The following is a 15321-nucleotide window of genomic DNA, read 5'->3' on the forward strand; positions in this document are numbered from 1 at the left end:
ACAGGAAGATAAGTTGCACAGAAAAGATTGGTAGGCACAAGATGAACAATGTGGCTACAGAATCTGACAGTGGTTTGGTTTGGATGCACTTCCCTACAACTGTTTAGCTCCACAAAGTCAAAAAAAAGATTAGCAATCACGACAAGATGACAGCCCAATGACATCATTGTAATGCTCCTTATCTATTTCTGAGGTCTTCAAGTATTTTTTGAGAGCTCTGTAGGAGATAGTTGCATAGAGACGGTGCGGATGAATAGGGTATTGCATTATGTGCTGCATGGGTAATCATACTTGCTGTTTCTTGTAATATCTAGTCAATATCTTTTTCTTGGGATATTATGATGTAGGCTACCAAAGCCTATAGTTGGCATATAGTCGCTGTCGCAAAGAACATTATGGATGAACCACTGTATCACAGGTACAAAACTAAAACTGCAAAGAGGAGCTGCCATGTGTGACACTAAGGCCACCCACACATGAGACTATTCAAGTGGTACAAAACAAGTAGGTCCTCTACATTGCTGACTGGTTACCAATTGGATATCACTGCAGTTCTGCACATAAATGTACTATACAGTTCAGAACTTTGAAGAGATTTCCTCCCAGTATATTTCTAAAATATGATAAGTAGTTAGAAGAGGTTGAGAGCATTAAATTCTTGGTATACAATTTCATAATCAAATCAAATGTGAGGAACATACAATATAACTGCTGAGGCACCTAAACAAATCTTTATTTGCAGACATTACTGATATAAAAATAAAAAAAGGCTAAGATATTACATTTACTTTCATTTTTTGGTGTAATACTGGATCATTTTTAGGGATAACAACCAAGCTAAAGTTTTCCAAATCCAAAAGAGTGCAATACAAATCATTTGTGACATGGAAACAAGAATGTCCTGTAGAGGCCTGTTCAAGGATGAGTATATTAACTACTGCTTCTCATTATATTTATTTCTTAATGAATCAGTAGCTGGTCGAGGTGGCCGAGCTGTTCTAGGCGCTACAGTCTGGAACCATGCGACCGCTACGGTCGCAGGTTCGAATCCTGACTCAGGCATGGATGTGTGTGATGTCCTTAGGTTAGTTAGGTTTAAGTAGTTCTAAGTTCTAGGGGACTGATGAGCTCAGAAGTTAAGTCCCATAGTGCTCAGAGCCATCTGAACCATTTCTTGGAATCGGTACTGGAAATAAGAATAATAAACATGCAGGTTTAAAATTCCTTACTTCATTCCATTAGTCAGAAACATAGATTTTCAATAACTCGGCAGCAACTATAAAAATTGTAGCTATTAATAAAGTTCAATTTAAGAGAAGCCTAAAGGATTTATTGGTGACCAACTTCTTTGGCTACTTTGATGAATTTCTTAGCAGAACCATATGATGTATATATTATGTATAATATTAAATGATGTCAGTATTATGTAAAATCTGACTTCTTTATGTCTTCAGTGCAGTAATGTGACCAATGTGAGTGAGTGAGTGTCAAAAAATTGTTTTCTATCGGATGATGCATGGCTTCAATAGCCAAAGTAGCATCATATGCACCTCAGTTTATTATACATTTACATGTTTTGTGGCATGATTGGTATCACTTCTTAAATGAAAACATGTTTCAGATTTTTATTTATTCCACATGAATGAGGACCATTCTACTTAGGATGCATGGAAGCAACATGTATTCTTGTTATATGATATGTTCTACTTCTTGAGGATTTCTCTCTGGGAGTCCGTGTACAAGAAGTGCATCCTATCAAATATAATCAGGAAAGATGTTGTGAGCTTGCAGGATTACACCTGAGCAGCTTTTTTTTACACACACAAACAAGTCAAATCTGAGAAACTGGCAAACAGTCATTCAACATACCTCAATTACAAATCATACCACCCTGTTATATTAATGGCATGTTGCAAGGCTGATGGATTATTTACTATTATTGAAATTGGTTATGCTGGAAGAATTAGTGATGGTAGAATATTTTGCACTTCATCAAACAGTGGAACAAACACATACATTGATATTTTATACCCAAGATCAGTGTCCAATGAAAATGATACGCTCCCGTCCATTAATATTTTGTAGCATATTAAGCATTTCCTTTATCATGCTACTTAATCGGATCACATTCCCAAAATATTCTGGATATTATGAAAAAAAAAACTGTAGGTTAATCAGAGAAAGAAAATTAAATCAGTATGCCACTGAATCAAGAAATAAGTGATTCCAAAGTTAATCCTTAAACAATTCACACCATAAAGAAGTTTCTTTTGAGTAGCTCCATATGCTGATGTTCTCAAATACATTGAGGTTCATCAAAGGAAAAATGAAGGAAAAGCCACTGGACTAACTATCTTCTACTAGTTGCACTCTCACTGTGAGTAACATTACAAAATGTCGTATTCATGATCTATGGAACAAGGATTAATGAATTAATGTATGTATGTATGTATGTATGTATGTATGTATGTGTTGAAATCACCCAGCAGGATATATAAGGGTGGGTGGGGGAGGGAAGGAGGGGGCTGATTGATGTACTAGATCTTTCAGCTCTGGACAGGATGTGTGTAACTTCTACCAAAGCAGACAGTTCTAACAGTTACAGCTTGAAGTGCCTGCTTGCAGAAAGCAGATGGGTGTACTAATGTGCACAGACTTCCGAAGCACTCTCCACATAGTTCGAACAGGACTAAAAACATGTTAGTTTCGGACTGTGTAACTGTGATTCTTGCAGTGCTACACGTATAGTGGAGAAGGGGGGACAACTGCTTCAGTTCAGCCAGATGGTAGTAACGATTATTAATGTTCCATCGTACAATGATTACAAAAGGAGTTGGACTGACAAAGATGAAAAGCAGTTAGGTTAAGTTGCTGTTCATTCATGAGCTTCTGTAGGACAAACGTAATATCCATACTTATAGGGAAGATTCAGAGTCAAACGGTCTCCTCTAATGTGTTTTAGTTTACACTTTTTCCTTTTTCTTTCTTTATTTCTTTGGAAGATTTTAATTCTTGTGAATGTTTCTTGGGTTGCATATCCAGGAACTAATATAACAAAACTGATGAAATCTTCTCAGGCTTCCATCTAGGTGACTGTGTTAAAATTCTGCCACTCAGGTGGGATGTACACATAATCTCAACACTTCACTAGAAGATTTTGAGAGTGACAATCGTTGAATCATCACAGGAGTTCAACATAGACACATTGATGGAAGCTCATGAAGATTTCATCAGCAGTGCATTCCAGAACAGTCTACATTTACAGATAACCAAACTGTTCTATGGTCTGATACCCATACCCCTTTTTACCAAGTGACTTATTTAATTGTGGAGGATACTGTCCCAGATGGCCCCCACTCAAGCAATGCTAGTGAAAAAGAGTGTCTCAGGCTGCTGCAGCAGAAATTTATCTGCTGGCACAATAAGGGTGTGTTCAAGCGAGGTGTAACCTCTCCCTCTATAATTTGCTTATTGATAAGTAGGTAGTTAACGACTTGAAACAGGAGGATGTGCTAGTTGTTGCCTACCCAGATTTCATTATCATATCAACTGAAAGAAGATATTTGTACTTTTTTTTTCAACCTTCAAGGTATTACAGGTGGTTAATTGATCCATATTCCCATTTTTCCTTTTTTGTTTCAAAGATCAGGTAAATTTGTGTTTGGGGAGAATGATGGTCAGGTCATATTGTGCACTGCAGTGGCTGTTGGCATGGGTGGTTGCCATGTGGAGTTCTGTGGCAGTTCCTACAGTGAGATGATATATTACCATAATGTAAACATCAAAACTATCTCACGAGTGGCAGGGCATAGGACATCTATAATGCACAACTTTAATTTTTCATTACAATGTGTCTTTTAAATGTAGATATGAAAGAACATGTATCAACCTGGTTATCCTTTGAATCTCTGTACGCACCATACAAATTGAATAGACGAGGATTGCTCTGACATTTTTGTCAAACTGGAATGCTAGATCTCAGTGAAAGATAGTGTCTTGGATCACATTAAGGCTTTTGTGCAAGGGAGAAGTGACAGGAATATCACCTCAAGGGGTACTGGCTCAGAGTGCTTGAGATCTGGTTGTCACTGGTTTAATCATTAGAGATATGTAATGCATTTTTCCCAGGTTGGCTATTTCCACAACTTATCTTTGATATTCTCCAGTGCCAAAAAACCGCAGTTTCACTGTTCTAAAAGAATCACCCTCTGTCCTAGGAAAAGTAAATATTGAGCAAATTGTTTGGTTCCTTGTTTTGGTAAGAGCCCTGGTGCCGCAACAGAACAACTACCAACTTTTTGACTTACATGGAGAGATAACAACTTGCACAATCACCACGTAAGACCTACGTTGTCACAGGGCTATAGTCAAGCACGTACCCGACAACCTATTACATATGATTGGCTCTAGCATTGACTTTTTGGAAGGATTAGTTGTCCACGCAGTGAGCATGCATGTGTGATCAAACATTAGGAATCTGAGAAGAGATAGCCAGATGGGGGAGTGGGGATTTACAGCATGGGAAAAAGCGAGAGAAAAATGCTGCAACTGTTTCAAGCCCAAGTGACTTATTTAATTGTGGAGGATACTGTCCCAGATGGCCCCCACTCAAGCAATGCTAGTGAAAACGAGTGTCTCAGGCTGCTGCAGCAGAAATTTATCTGCTGGCACAATATGGGTGTGTTCAAGCCAGGTGTAACCTCTCCCTCTATAATTTGCTTATTGATATGTAGGTAGTTAATGACTTGAAACAGGAGGATGTGCTAGCTGTTGCCTAAGCAGATTTCATTATCATATCAACTGAAAGAAGATATTTGTACTTTCTTTCAATCTTCAAGGTATTGTTGAACTGAAAGGGATCTATTCCTGACTTTCCAGCATTATTCAGGAAACCAACCAGGCAGATGGTGGTCGAAGTGATCTCTATACCAAAAATCTAGTAATACCAGTATTGCAGGCCCATTTGGTCTTCCTACACATCGGTCAGGGGCCTGAAGATGCCATAGTAAAATGCTGAAACTGGTAGCCAAATAAAATAAATTTTGAAACTAGACACTGAAGGTTGTGTAATTTGACATCCTGTATCAAACAGCTGAGTCCTGCAACCATCTCTAAAAAGGTGGACATACAGAGACACATAATTTAGTTTTGAATATTCATACTAGGCAAGTGATAATGTTAGTCTACACAATTTTATGTGGTTTTCATGTCAACCTCTGTTGACAGGTTAAGTAACTTGTGCTGCTGATTTGAATTTGGCAGTTCTGTGTAGCAGTACAGTGGTAAAAACATCAATGTTCATGACAACTGTTTTGTATTTTTGAGTTATTGCTGTTGTTTAACTTCTCCTAATCTATGAAAATCAGTGTAGGAAGGCAATGGAACACAAAGTAAAATACCATACCAATGCATTACGCAACTATTTAGAAGGGAATTCAAGAACAGTTACAGAAACAAGTAAATGAGTATCTCAAAAAGCTGTCGTATGAGGTAGTTAGATGGAATAGGGAAAACTGCATTTTTCCTTACTCTTTTATAAAATTCTTGATTGCATTTAATTGTAAGATTACTATCAGAAACAAGTATATATTATCTATGGGTTCACTTACAGACCAAGAATCAGGTACTCACTTCTTACATACTACTCAGCTACTGATCGACATATGGAAATTCATCCCTATTTCAAGTGTTCTGTTAATTGTTGTCCCAACTATAATCACCCAAAAGAAGTATAGTTAGAAAGTGAATCACACAATATGTCTCACCCTATTATCCAAATCGAAGAGGTAAGTATCATCATCTCTGTTATCAGCTTCACAGTCTGTAATGATCTCTCCAATGTATCTGTAAGAGAAAGACACTGTATTTCAGCATTCCATTCGGTTTGAAAAACAAATACAATTGTAAATGCAATGCAAGATAGTCACCACACACTTTATAGTATCATTCAAACATAGCTCTTTCCTTCTAAAAAAAATAATAATAATAATAATTAAGAAATGATCACAATAAGTGGGAAAACACTTTACTGTGTACTGGAATGAGTAGGAATGGAAAAACAATCATTTGCACTGGCAATTCTTGTTGTTTTATGACGGGAACATAATATATATAGAATCACAAGTGCTTGGCAAGTGTCTCCAAAATCACTAGAGATACCAACTTCTTTTTTTAACATATAATTTTCCTATGGTCATTAATAATAATAAGAGTATTATTCTTGAGCCCCCTGTTTCTTAAACTACCCATTCATCCATACTGAAGACATCACAATGATCTATGGCTCCTTTTTTCCCCCTTTCCGCCCCACAAATCTCATTCTTTGTTGTCTAATGTCTCAAAACCATAGTTACTTTTCATATTGACTTGGGTTACTATCCTAATAACAGTATGTTCCTTTTACTGATTTTAAGCACTCTTCAGTTATTATTCCTGCCTTCTTTTGTACTTGACTTCACTCTTTGTTGCCCATCTTCCTGCCTGTTCAGTATCTAAAACTGGTGGCTAGGTTGATTACATGTCATGTAGCTCGTTTATAAGACTCCTATCAAATCAATGTGAAACAAGTCAGTTTACAGAATTCGTATACAGGGTGTTACAAAAAGGTACGGCCAAACTTTCAGGAAACATTCCTCACACACAAATAAAGAAAAGATGTTATGTGGACATGTGTCCGGAAACGCTTAATTTCCATGTTAGAGCTCATTTTAGTTTTGTCCACCTACGCTCAATGAAGCACGTTATCATGATTTCATACAGGATACTCTACCTGTGCTACTAAAACATGTGCCTTTACAAATACGACACAACATGTGGTTCATGCACAATGGAGCTCCTGTACATTTCAGTCGAAGTGTTCGTACGCTTCTCAACAATAGATTCGGTGACCGATGGATTGGTAGAGGCAGACCAATTCCATGGCCTCCACGCTCTCCTGACCTCAACCCTCTTGACTTTCATTTATAAGGGCATTTGAAAGCTCTTGTCTACGCAATCCCGGTACCAAATGTAGAGACTCTTTGTGCTCATATTGTGGACGGGTGTGATACAATACGCCATTCTCCAGGGCTGCATCAGCGCATCAGGGATTCCGCGCGACGGAGGGTGGATGCGCGTATCCTCGCTAACGGAGTAGATTTTGAACATTTCCAGTATGTTCTGTTGCTGTGTGTTTCCATTCCATGATTAGTGTGATTTGAAGAGAAGTGATAAAATGAGCTCTAACATGGAAAGTAAGCATTTCCGGACACATGTCCACATTACATATTTTCTTTCTTTGTGTGTGAGGAATGTTTCCTGAAAGTTTGGCCGTACCTTTTTGTAACACCCTGTATATGATGTGTCTGTGTGCGGCTGTATGCTGGCTACATAGAGAACACTAATCACCCATGGGTTATACAGAAGAAACAACTTCATTATAGACATGCAATTTACTCTTAAACTTGAGACATTTTTATGTTATTGAGAAAATGATCAATAATTTTTGTGGCTATATACCAAACTTCTTTCTGAGCCACTGACAGCTTAAACACCGAGTACAATATTTGCTCCAGTGTTGTAGTTTTGTCACCCCTTAAAATAGCACAATGGTCACTTTGGCATGCTGCAGATAGTGTAGAACTGGTACCAGGTGGTCATGCGATCCTCCTCCACTGATGGAAGTAATGGCAGTGAAGTATTTCATTTGGAAGTGCAAATGACCACACAGTGAATGAAGTTGCCCACTTTATTGTTGTATGCTGCTGTCCACAAGGAACAGTGTACCACTTGCAGCTATGTAACATGACATTAAGAGCAGTGGTCATAAGCTCTTAAGCAACAGGGGGACAGGAGCCAGTATCACACTCTGTCAATAACTGGTTTCAAACTCAACAGAAATTGCAAGTGTTAGTAAATTCCAGTCTGTCTCGATCAGTTCCAGTGCGAACACTGCAATGGAACTGACTACAACAGACATTTGAAGCTGGGTACCTCGAAAAAAGTCACTGTTGATAGTAAACATGCACATCTTCAGCAGGTAAAATGACACAGAAACTACACAAACAGGAGGAGGAGATTAGTGTTTAATGACCATCGACAATGAGATCATTAGAGACAGAACACAAGCCCAGATTAGGAAAGGATGGAGAAGGATATCAGCTGTGTCCTTTCAAAGGAACCATCCTGGCATTTGCCTGAAGTGATTTAGGGAAATCACGGAAAACCTAAATCAGGATGGCCAGATACAGGTTTGCACCAGCGTCCTCCTGAATTTGATCCAGTGTGCTAACTAGTGCGCCACCTCACTCAGTAGAAACTTTATAGTAACTGACTGAACATTCGTAATGTGGTCCAACGACTCACAGTTTTCTCTCTTTTCAAATGATGCAAGTCACTGACTGAGTGCATCAACAGCCCAATGACACATTTAACCTGCAATGTATGGAGTGTTAGTTCACCCCAGAGGTGGTTCCGTGATGTTTTAGGTGTGTTTTCTGTCTCGTGACTTTTGGTTACCCATTCAGGTTACTGTAAACATGAACCAGTAGGTTTATTTCGACATTCTTGGTAGCAGAGTGCTGCACTTTCTTCTACAGCTTCATGAAAAGTATGTTGTGGACACTCTGGTCTTCCAAAATGATAGCATCCATGTTCACAAGGCTGCATGCATGCATTTCTGGTTTTGGCGGCAAAAAAAAAGAGAGAGAGAGAGAGAGAGAGAGAGAGAGAGAGAGAGAGAGAGAGAGAGAGAGAGAGAGAGAGAGAGAGAAGAAGAAGAAGAAGAAGAACAACAACAACAACTACTCTACCAACCTCTCAGATATATACACTTCCAATTTCCATCATCAATATGTACACATCATCATTCATGTGCTACATTAATTGATTAATTGTTGGTATTATTCTATTTGTTGCACAAAACTGAATTTACAATGCTTTTCTTCAAAACTATGGGAGAGACTAGTTGCAAAAAAAACACTTATTACTTCTTTGAAAAACATTGACGACACAATCACTGGCAGCATATCATCACAGTGACGTAGGTCAACCAATCACAGGCTAATTATTTCCATGAGAGACCACTGCTGCAGTAGTATGACAGTCAGCTGTTCATGATGCAGCTGTTTTTTTTTTTTCTTCGACTTGACACAAAAAGCATACCAACAAAATTTTATACAAAATTTTCTCTCCTTTCACAATAAATCAATATCAGGTTCTCAATTTTTTTAATTAATTTTGATTAAAAAATGTTGTTTGTAACATCATTAATTCCAGAAAACATATTTTTTCCTAAAAGTTTTCTAAAAGTCTGTTATTGTCTACACAATCAAATGCCTTTGACAGATCACAAAAAATTACTATTGGTAATGTTTAAGGCTCACAGTATTTGGTAAGCAAATGTATAAAGTGAGTTCTCAGTCCAGAGACCTTTATGAAATCCAAATCATAATGAGCTAAGTACAGTACATTATTTGGATTTTTTTCTGTCACCTTTCTTATAATGATGTTGAACAATGACGAATTTTAATCTCCTTGGAACAATTCCCTGTGCTAGTGATCCATTACATATATCTCATAGGATATGACACGACATTAAGTTATAACAACTCCTGAGAATTTTGTTCAAAATTCCAACATTATATGAGCTTTAGTTTTGGACAACTTTTAAAAGTCTGTAAATTTCAGTGAAGGATGTTGGTGCTACTTTTATTTACTCAAAGTTCAATGGAATGGCTTTCTTAATATAAGGCTATAATGAAAGAGTAATTTGTTTTTAAAGCTAAATGTTTTTGAAAGTATTACATGTACGAATATGACTGATGCATGAATAGAACACCATTAACTCATAGATTTACCACGCTGCCTACCGGTTGGCCTTACGTGTGCAGTGCCTTGACAAAATGTGACAAAGCAGGGAAAGACTTCTTGCATGTTAAAATATGTGAGATGTTTATCTGTTAAAACAGCGCAAAATTCATTTAAAAGGAATTATGGGAAAGAACCACCATGTAGACAGATTGGCAATTTAGGAACACTAGTTGCCTCTGTAAACAGAAAAGTTCCTATCAATGAAGTGTGGCAGATGAACCGTGCTGAAGGTAAGTCTGTAGCAATCACAAAAAATCAATAGAACACATAAGCCAAAAAATTGGAATACCGCAGCATACTCTGCAGGAGATTTTGCGATGGTGGTTACACTTTAAACCATAAAATGTGAGCTCATGCAAAAATTAAAACCAGAAGATTATAGCCTTCACCTTCAAGCACTTGAGGATGAACATTTCAACTCCAAGCTAATGTTCAGCCACAGGCACCTCTTACCTTGAAAATTTCAGTTGTGGTTGTTCCCACAACTGATATTATTGCTACTTCCAAGAATTACACCCCCCCCCCCCCCCAAATGGAGCAATGACATTCATTGTTACCTCAACAATGAAGTTCTGCATCACTGGATTGGGCATAGGGTAGATGGTGGTACACTCCAGGTGGGGTAAATACCTGCATCAAGTTTATGAATTGCCTGCCATTGAGCCACTGATTCAAGAGGTGACTACCAAGCGGCAGGTTTGTTGTAACTTTTTGCTCCATGAAAGTTTTTCCCGGGAGTTTACTCCCGATATGAGAAAAGAGTAAGTCTGTTTTTTACTACTTGCATGTACCTTCCCTGATGTTTTACTTGAACAGTGTACTGTGTACGCTTTTCAAAGGAAGAATCAACAAATAACTCACTGATGTTACTGCATTTAAGATTTACTTTCACGAAAAAATAATCATTCCTGTTTGTCCACATAATAAACACAGCACATTCCACAGAAAATGGGTCAAATCCTCCAAGGTATTTTGGCGTAAATCCCCACAGCTCCAACAGTGTGAAATTAAGTCATCTGAAGACATAATTTTGCTGTTTGAAATAAAGATTAAGGAAAAAGGTTCTGGCAACATATTAAAATGTTGACATCCAATAAAGAATTTGCAAGGTGGCAACCCATATGGGCCATGCACTGGGAATGCAAGGCTCGCATCAATTTCCACTTTGCATTTTTGAATAATTAAGTAGGTCAGTAATGACAAGTAGCAGCAATGATGTGAACTAATTTGCAGTTCATCCAACAGATGTGGCTAATGGATGAGAAATGACAATACACTACATTGCGTTAAGTGCAAATAATTTTTGTGGACAGAGTTTCATGTGAGATATTACTCAGGGAGCTGGTGGCATGAAGCCAGCAGCGTGTTAGCCCGAAGGTCGAATTTTAAAACCTGCAGCACCCCAGGAGGTGCTGTCCCCACCAGGCTAGTCTCCAGCGGCAAGGCTTTGACGAGGTCAACAGGCAGGGGGCATTTCCGGCAGCACATTGCAAGGCAAGCAGAATGTCTCCCCAAACTGAATAATGTAGGGAGATGCTGTTTCCCCTCAGTCGTGTCACCCTGGGTTCACAAAAGCATTGCGGACAACATTGCCAACAAGGAATGTATCTCCACAAATCCCCCACTTTTTATTTTTGAGTGTGGGACAGAGGAACGGAATGTGTCCATATAGACGCTGGTGCCAAGGTCGCACCTGAAAAGTTTTTCAGATGAGTGGCAACTCCAACTAATGACTGCAACTGGCCAGGTCGATTTGACACATGCAGTGTTTCCCGCGCACTCACAGTTCAGTGGGACTAGCACTCATTGGTGCAAAATTAGTTAAAAAGTTGTGATTGGATAGCCACAGCAACAAAGCCACAAGACACACTAAATTTTGGTAGAAATTACACACTCTCATATCGACATCAGTCCGATAAGGGTGCAGTACTCTGCACCATGCAATACGGAGTAATTGCAGAGTAGTTGCATACCTTATTTACAACTCCAGATAATTTCACAGAATTGAGTCATATACATGTGTCACTGTGGCTGCAGCAAAGTCACACCTGATTGGCATAACAACATAATGAGAACAGCAGCCTGGGGACCCTGTCATGAAGCAGAAGAGAAGAACAGGTAATATACGCAACTCCGGCTGTAGCACTATCAGCCTTGCAGTTTACAAAAGTTAATCGGGTGGCTGTTGACCCTCTAAGCATTGCAGCACATTCTCGCACTATTTCTGTGATTAGATGCTGATGGAAAGTATGTGATCTAGAATCTTGTGCTCTCATTCAGTTAAGGGGAAGTGCCAATCCACGTTGCTAGGTTTTATAGTTGTATATTTATGTTATTCTCCTCTCTCTCTTTATTAAGATATTAATATGTTCATATTCAAGAGGCATCACGTCACTAATGCAATTTATGAGTATATCAATATCTCAAATGCAATAAATCTGATTATTTTTCTCAATCTTTCAGACTACATACATTGAAGCACCAAAGAAACTGTTATAGGCATGTGTATTCAAACACAGAGATATGTGAACAGGCAGAATACAGCACTGCTGTCGGCAATGCCTACATAAGACAACAAATGTCTGGTGCAGTTGTTAGATCGGTTACTGCTGCTACAATGGCAGGTTATTATGATTTAAGTGAGTTTGGACATAGTATTATAGTCAGCAAATGAGCGATGGGACACGGCATCACCAAGGTAGCAATGAAGTTGGGATTTTCCCATACAATCATTCCACGAGTGTACCATGAATGTCAGGAATCCAGTAAAACCTAAAATCTCTGACATATCTGTGGCCGGAAAAAGATCCTGCAAGAATGGGACCAACGACGGCTGAAGAGAATCATTCAATGTGAAAAAAGTGCAACCCTTCTGCAAATTGCTGCAGATTTCAATGCTGGGTCATCAACAAGTGTCAGCATGCAAACCATTCAACAAAACATCATCAATATGGGCTTTTGGAGCCGAAGGCTCACTCGTGTACCCTTGATGACTGCATGGCACAAAGCTTTACGCCTTGCCTGGGCCTGTCTACACTGACATTGGACTGTTGATGACTGTAAACATGTTGCCTGGTCGGACAAGTCTCATTTCAAATTGTATCGAGCAGACAGACGTGTATGGTTATGGAGACAACGTCACCAATCCACGGATCCTGCATGTCAGCAGGGGACTGTTGAAGCTGGTGGAGGTTCTGTAATGGTGTGGGGCATGTACAGCTGGAGTGATATGGGATCCCTGATACATCTAGATATGACTCTGACAGGTGACACATATGTAAGCATCCTGTCTGATCACCTGCATTCATGTCCATTGTGCATTCCGAATAACTTGGGCAATTCCAGAAGGACAATGCAACACTCCACAGGTCCAGAATTGTTGCAGAGTGGCTCCAGGAACACACTTCTGAGTCTAAATGCTACCGCTGGCCACCAAACTCCCCAGACATGAACATTATTGAGCATATCTGAGTTGCCTTGCAACGTGCTGTTCAGAAGAGACCTCCACCCCAACGTACTCTTGCGGATTTATGAACAACCCTACAGGTTTCATGGTGTCAGTTCCCTTCAGCTCCACTTCGGACATTAGTCGATTCCATGTCCGTTTTGTTTAGGAACTTGTCTGTGCTCGCTGGGGCCCTACAGAATATTAGGCATGTGTACAAGTTTCTTTGGCTCTTCAGTGTATGTTGACACATCAACCCTATGCTACAACCCAGTCAAAAATGTTGGTGGGGTTAACCTGATGTTAATAATTTAGATGCATCACTACTTTCTAAGAGGCAACGACCTCATCCAATCAAATTGTTCAACAGAGGCATATATTGCATATTCAGATGTCATTAAGTGCATAGTAATTGCATTTGGGGAATTTATAATAGAATCCTGAGTTCAGTAAACAGTTCATTTGCTTATCACCTCAAGGTAGCAAAGGAAACTCTGAGGTTGCTTCCCATAATTGGTGACCCTGCTTTTAAATATGTAATCTGAAATCTTCTGATACAAAAACAAGGTATTGAGATTTGTTCAAGTTTTGATATGTTTGAATAGATTTTTTTTCTCACATAGTGTCACTCAGCACAAAGGTAGTTTCTTATAACTGGCTGATTGAAGATTTGTGTTACCTTAACATCTTGTGTGAATTTCCTAATCTGATGTGTTTACTTTCAACAGGTATTACCTCCTGCAGTTACAGTTCTGTTCTTATGACTTCTGCGTCACATCAAGAAAAACATGCACTGGCACAATAGGGTTGCATCATTAATATCCAAGTTGCATTGGATATGGGAGTGCATATTCAGTTCCTCCAATGTATTTTTATGTTAATACAGTCAGTCCCACTGTTACGCACCTCTCACATCTTGGAATGGTCGTCTGTTTTTAATGCTGATGCGGAGCTGTGGTAGACTCCTTACATAGAGAAATCAATCCTTTCATTGGGAACGCAGTTGATGGGGGCAGCCAGCCCATATCACATAACTACTGTACAGCTTCCCCCATCCCTTGGCGTTCCCATAGGCTTGCCGTGGGCCAGTGACCTATTTCCTGGCCGCGTGCTGGAGAATTCCTTCCTTGCATCACAGGACACCACAGGTGGTCTACACTTGGGCCAAAGGCCTCCCAGACTTGCTGATAGGCAGCACACACATTCACACATAGCACCACCTACCCTTTCGCCCAGCCGCCGCAGATGTTCCGCAGTTGTTCCACTCTGACATTGTCAATGCACTTTAGTCTTACTTCAATTGCTAGAGAACACTCGTGTTCATCACAATCATATATCAGTGATTCTACTTGATCTTTAAGGTGGTACTTCAGGTCCACTCTGTATTATAATATATTTCTAATTAATCAATATTGAATTGTTCTTATTATTATTGAATCGCCAAAGTTTCACTTGTGTATCATCAGTTTCATTGTATCCATGTCTTAACTTAAAACCAAATACATAAGTTAATGATTAGACACTTCACACATTTGTTTGATTGCTCATGTCTACCTTATCCTAATTTGCACCTATATCTGTATCATGATCTGTATCATAATTTTGGGGTGTGCATTCACATAGTTCTAGCACAGACAATTCCATTTATGGATTTTTAAATATTTGCATGTCAAATGGAACTTCCGTGTCTGTTGGCATTATTTTGTGTTTGTTTCATTAAGCTTAGGATTTCTCATCTACCTCAGATATTAATTCTTAAGGCTCCCTCACTAAAACTAGAGTCATGGATGATGATATATTCTTTATTGCATGACCACTATGTTCTTTCCATAATCCTCTCATGCCAAATACAGTATTTCATGCTAAATTAATTATTATTATAACTTATTTATGATTCATGTCAATATGTTTACACATCTCGTCAGACAATGTGTCCCTTTACATCACCCTCAATGGCAAGAGAGATAAGCCCTATGGTCGCCCTTTATCCCTATACAGACATCATCACTGCACATTAATATATTTAC

The 15321-nt window shown here is 38.9% G+C and overlaps 1 protein-coding gene across 8 annotated transcripts in view; it reads right to left on the minus strand.

Moving 5' to 3' along the window:
• LOC126298513 (uncharacterized) overlaps positions 1-15321 on the minus strand; it is a 350018-nt gene that overhangs the window by 55580 nt on the left and 279117 nt on the right. For all 8 annotated transcript variants that reach the window (XR_007552615.1, XM_049989865.1, XM_049989864.1 and 5 more), the window contains one exon: positions 5766-5844. Coding sequence is in view for 7 of the 8 variants with exons in the window: in XM_049989865.1 (XP_049845822.1) it covers positions 5766-5844 (79 nt within the window). In the remaining variant the exon portion in view is untranslated. The remainder of the gene's footprint in view (positions 1-5765; positions 5845-15321) is intronic.

The sequence above is a fragment of the Schistocerca gregaria genome, chromosome X (assembly GCF_023897955.1).
Source record: "Schistocerca gregaria isolate iqSchGreg1 chromosome X, iqSchGreg1.2, whole genome shotgun sequence".
Lineage (NCBI taxonomy): Eukaryota > Metazoa > Arthropoda > Insecta > Orthoptera > Acrididae > Schistocerca > Schistocerca gregaria.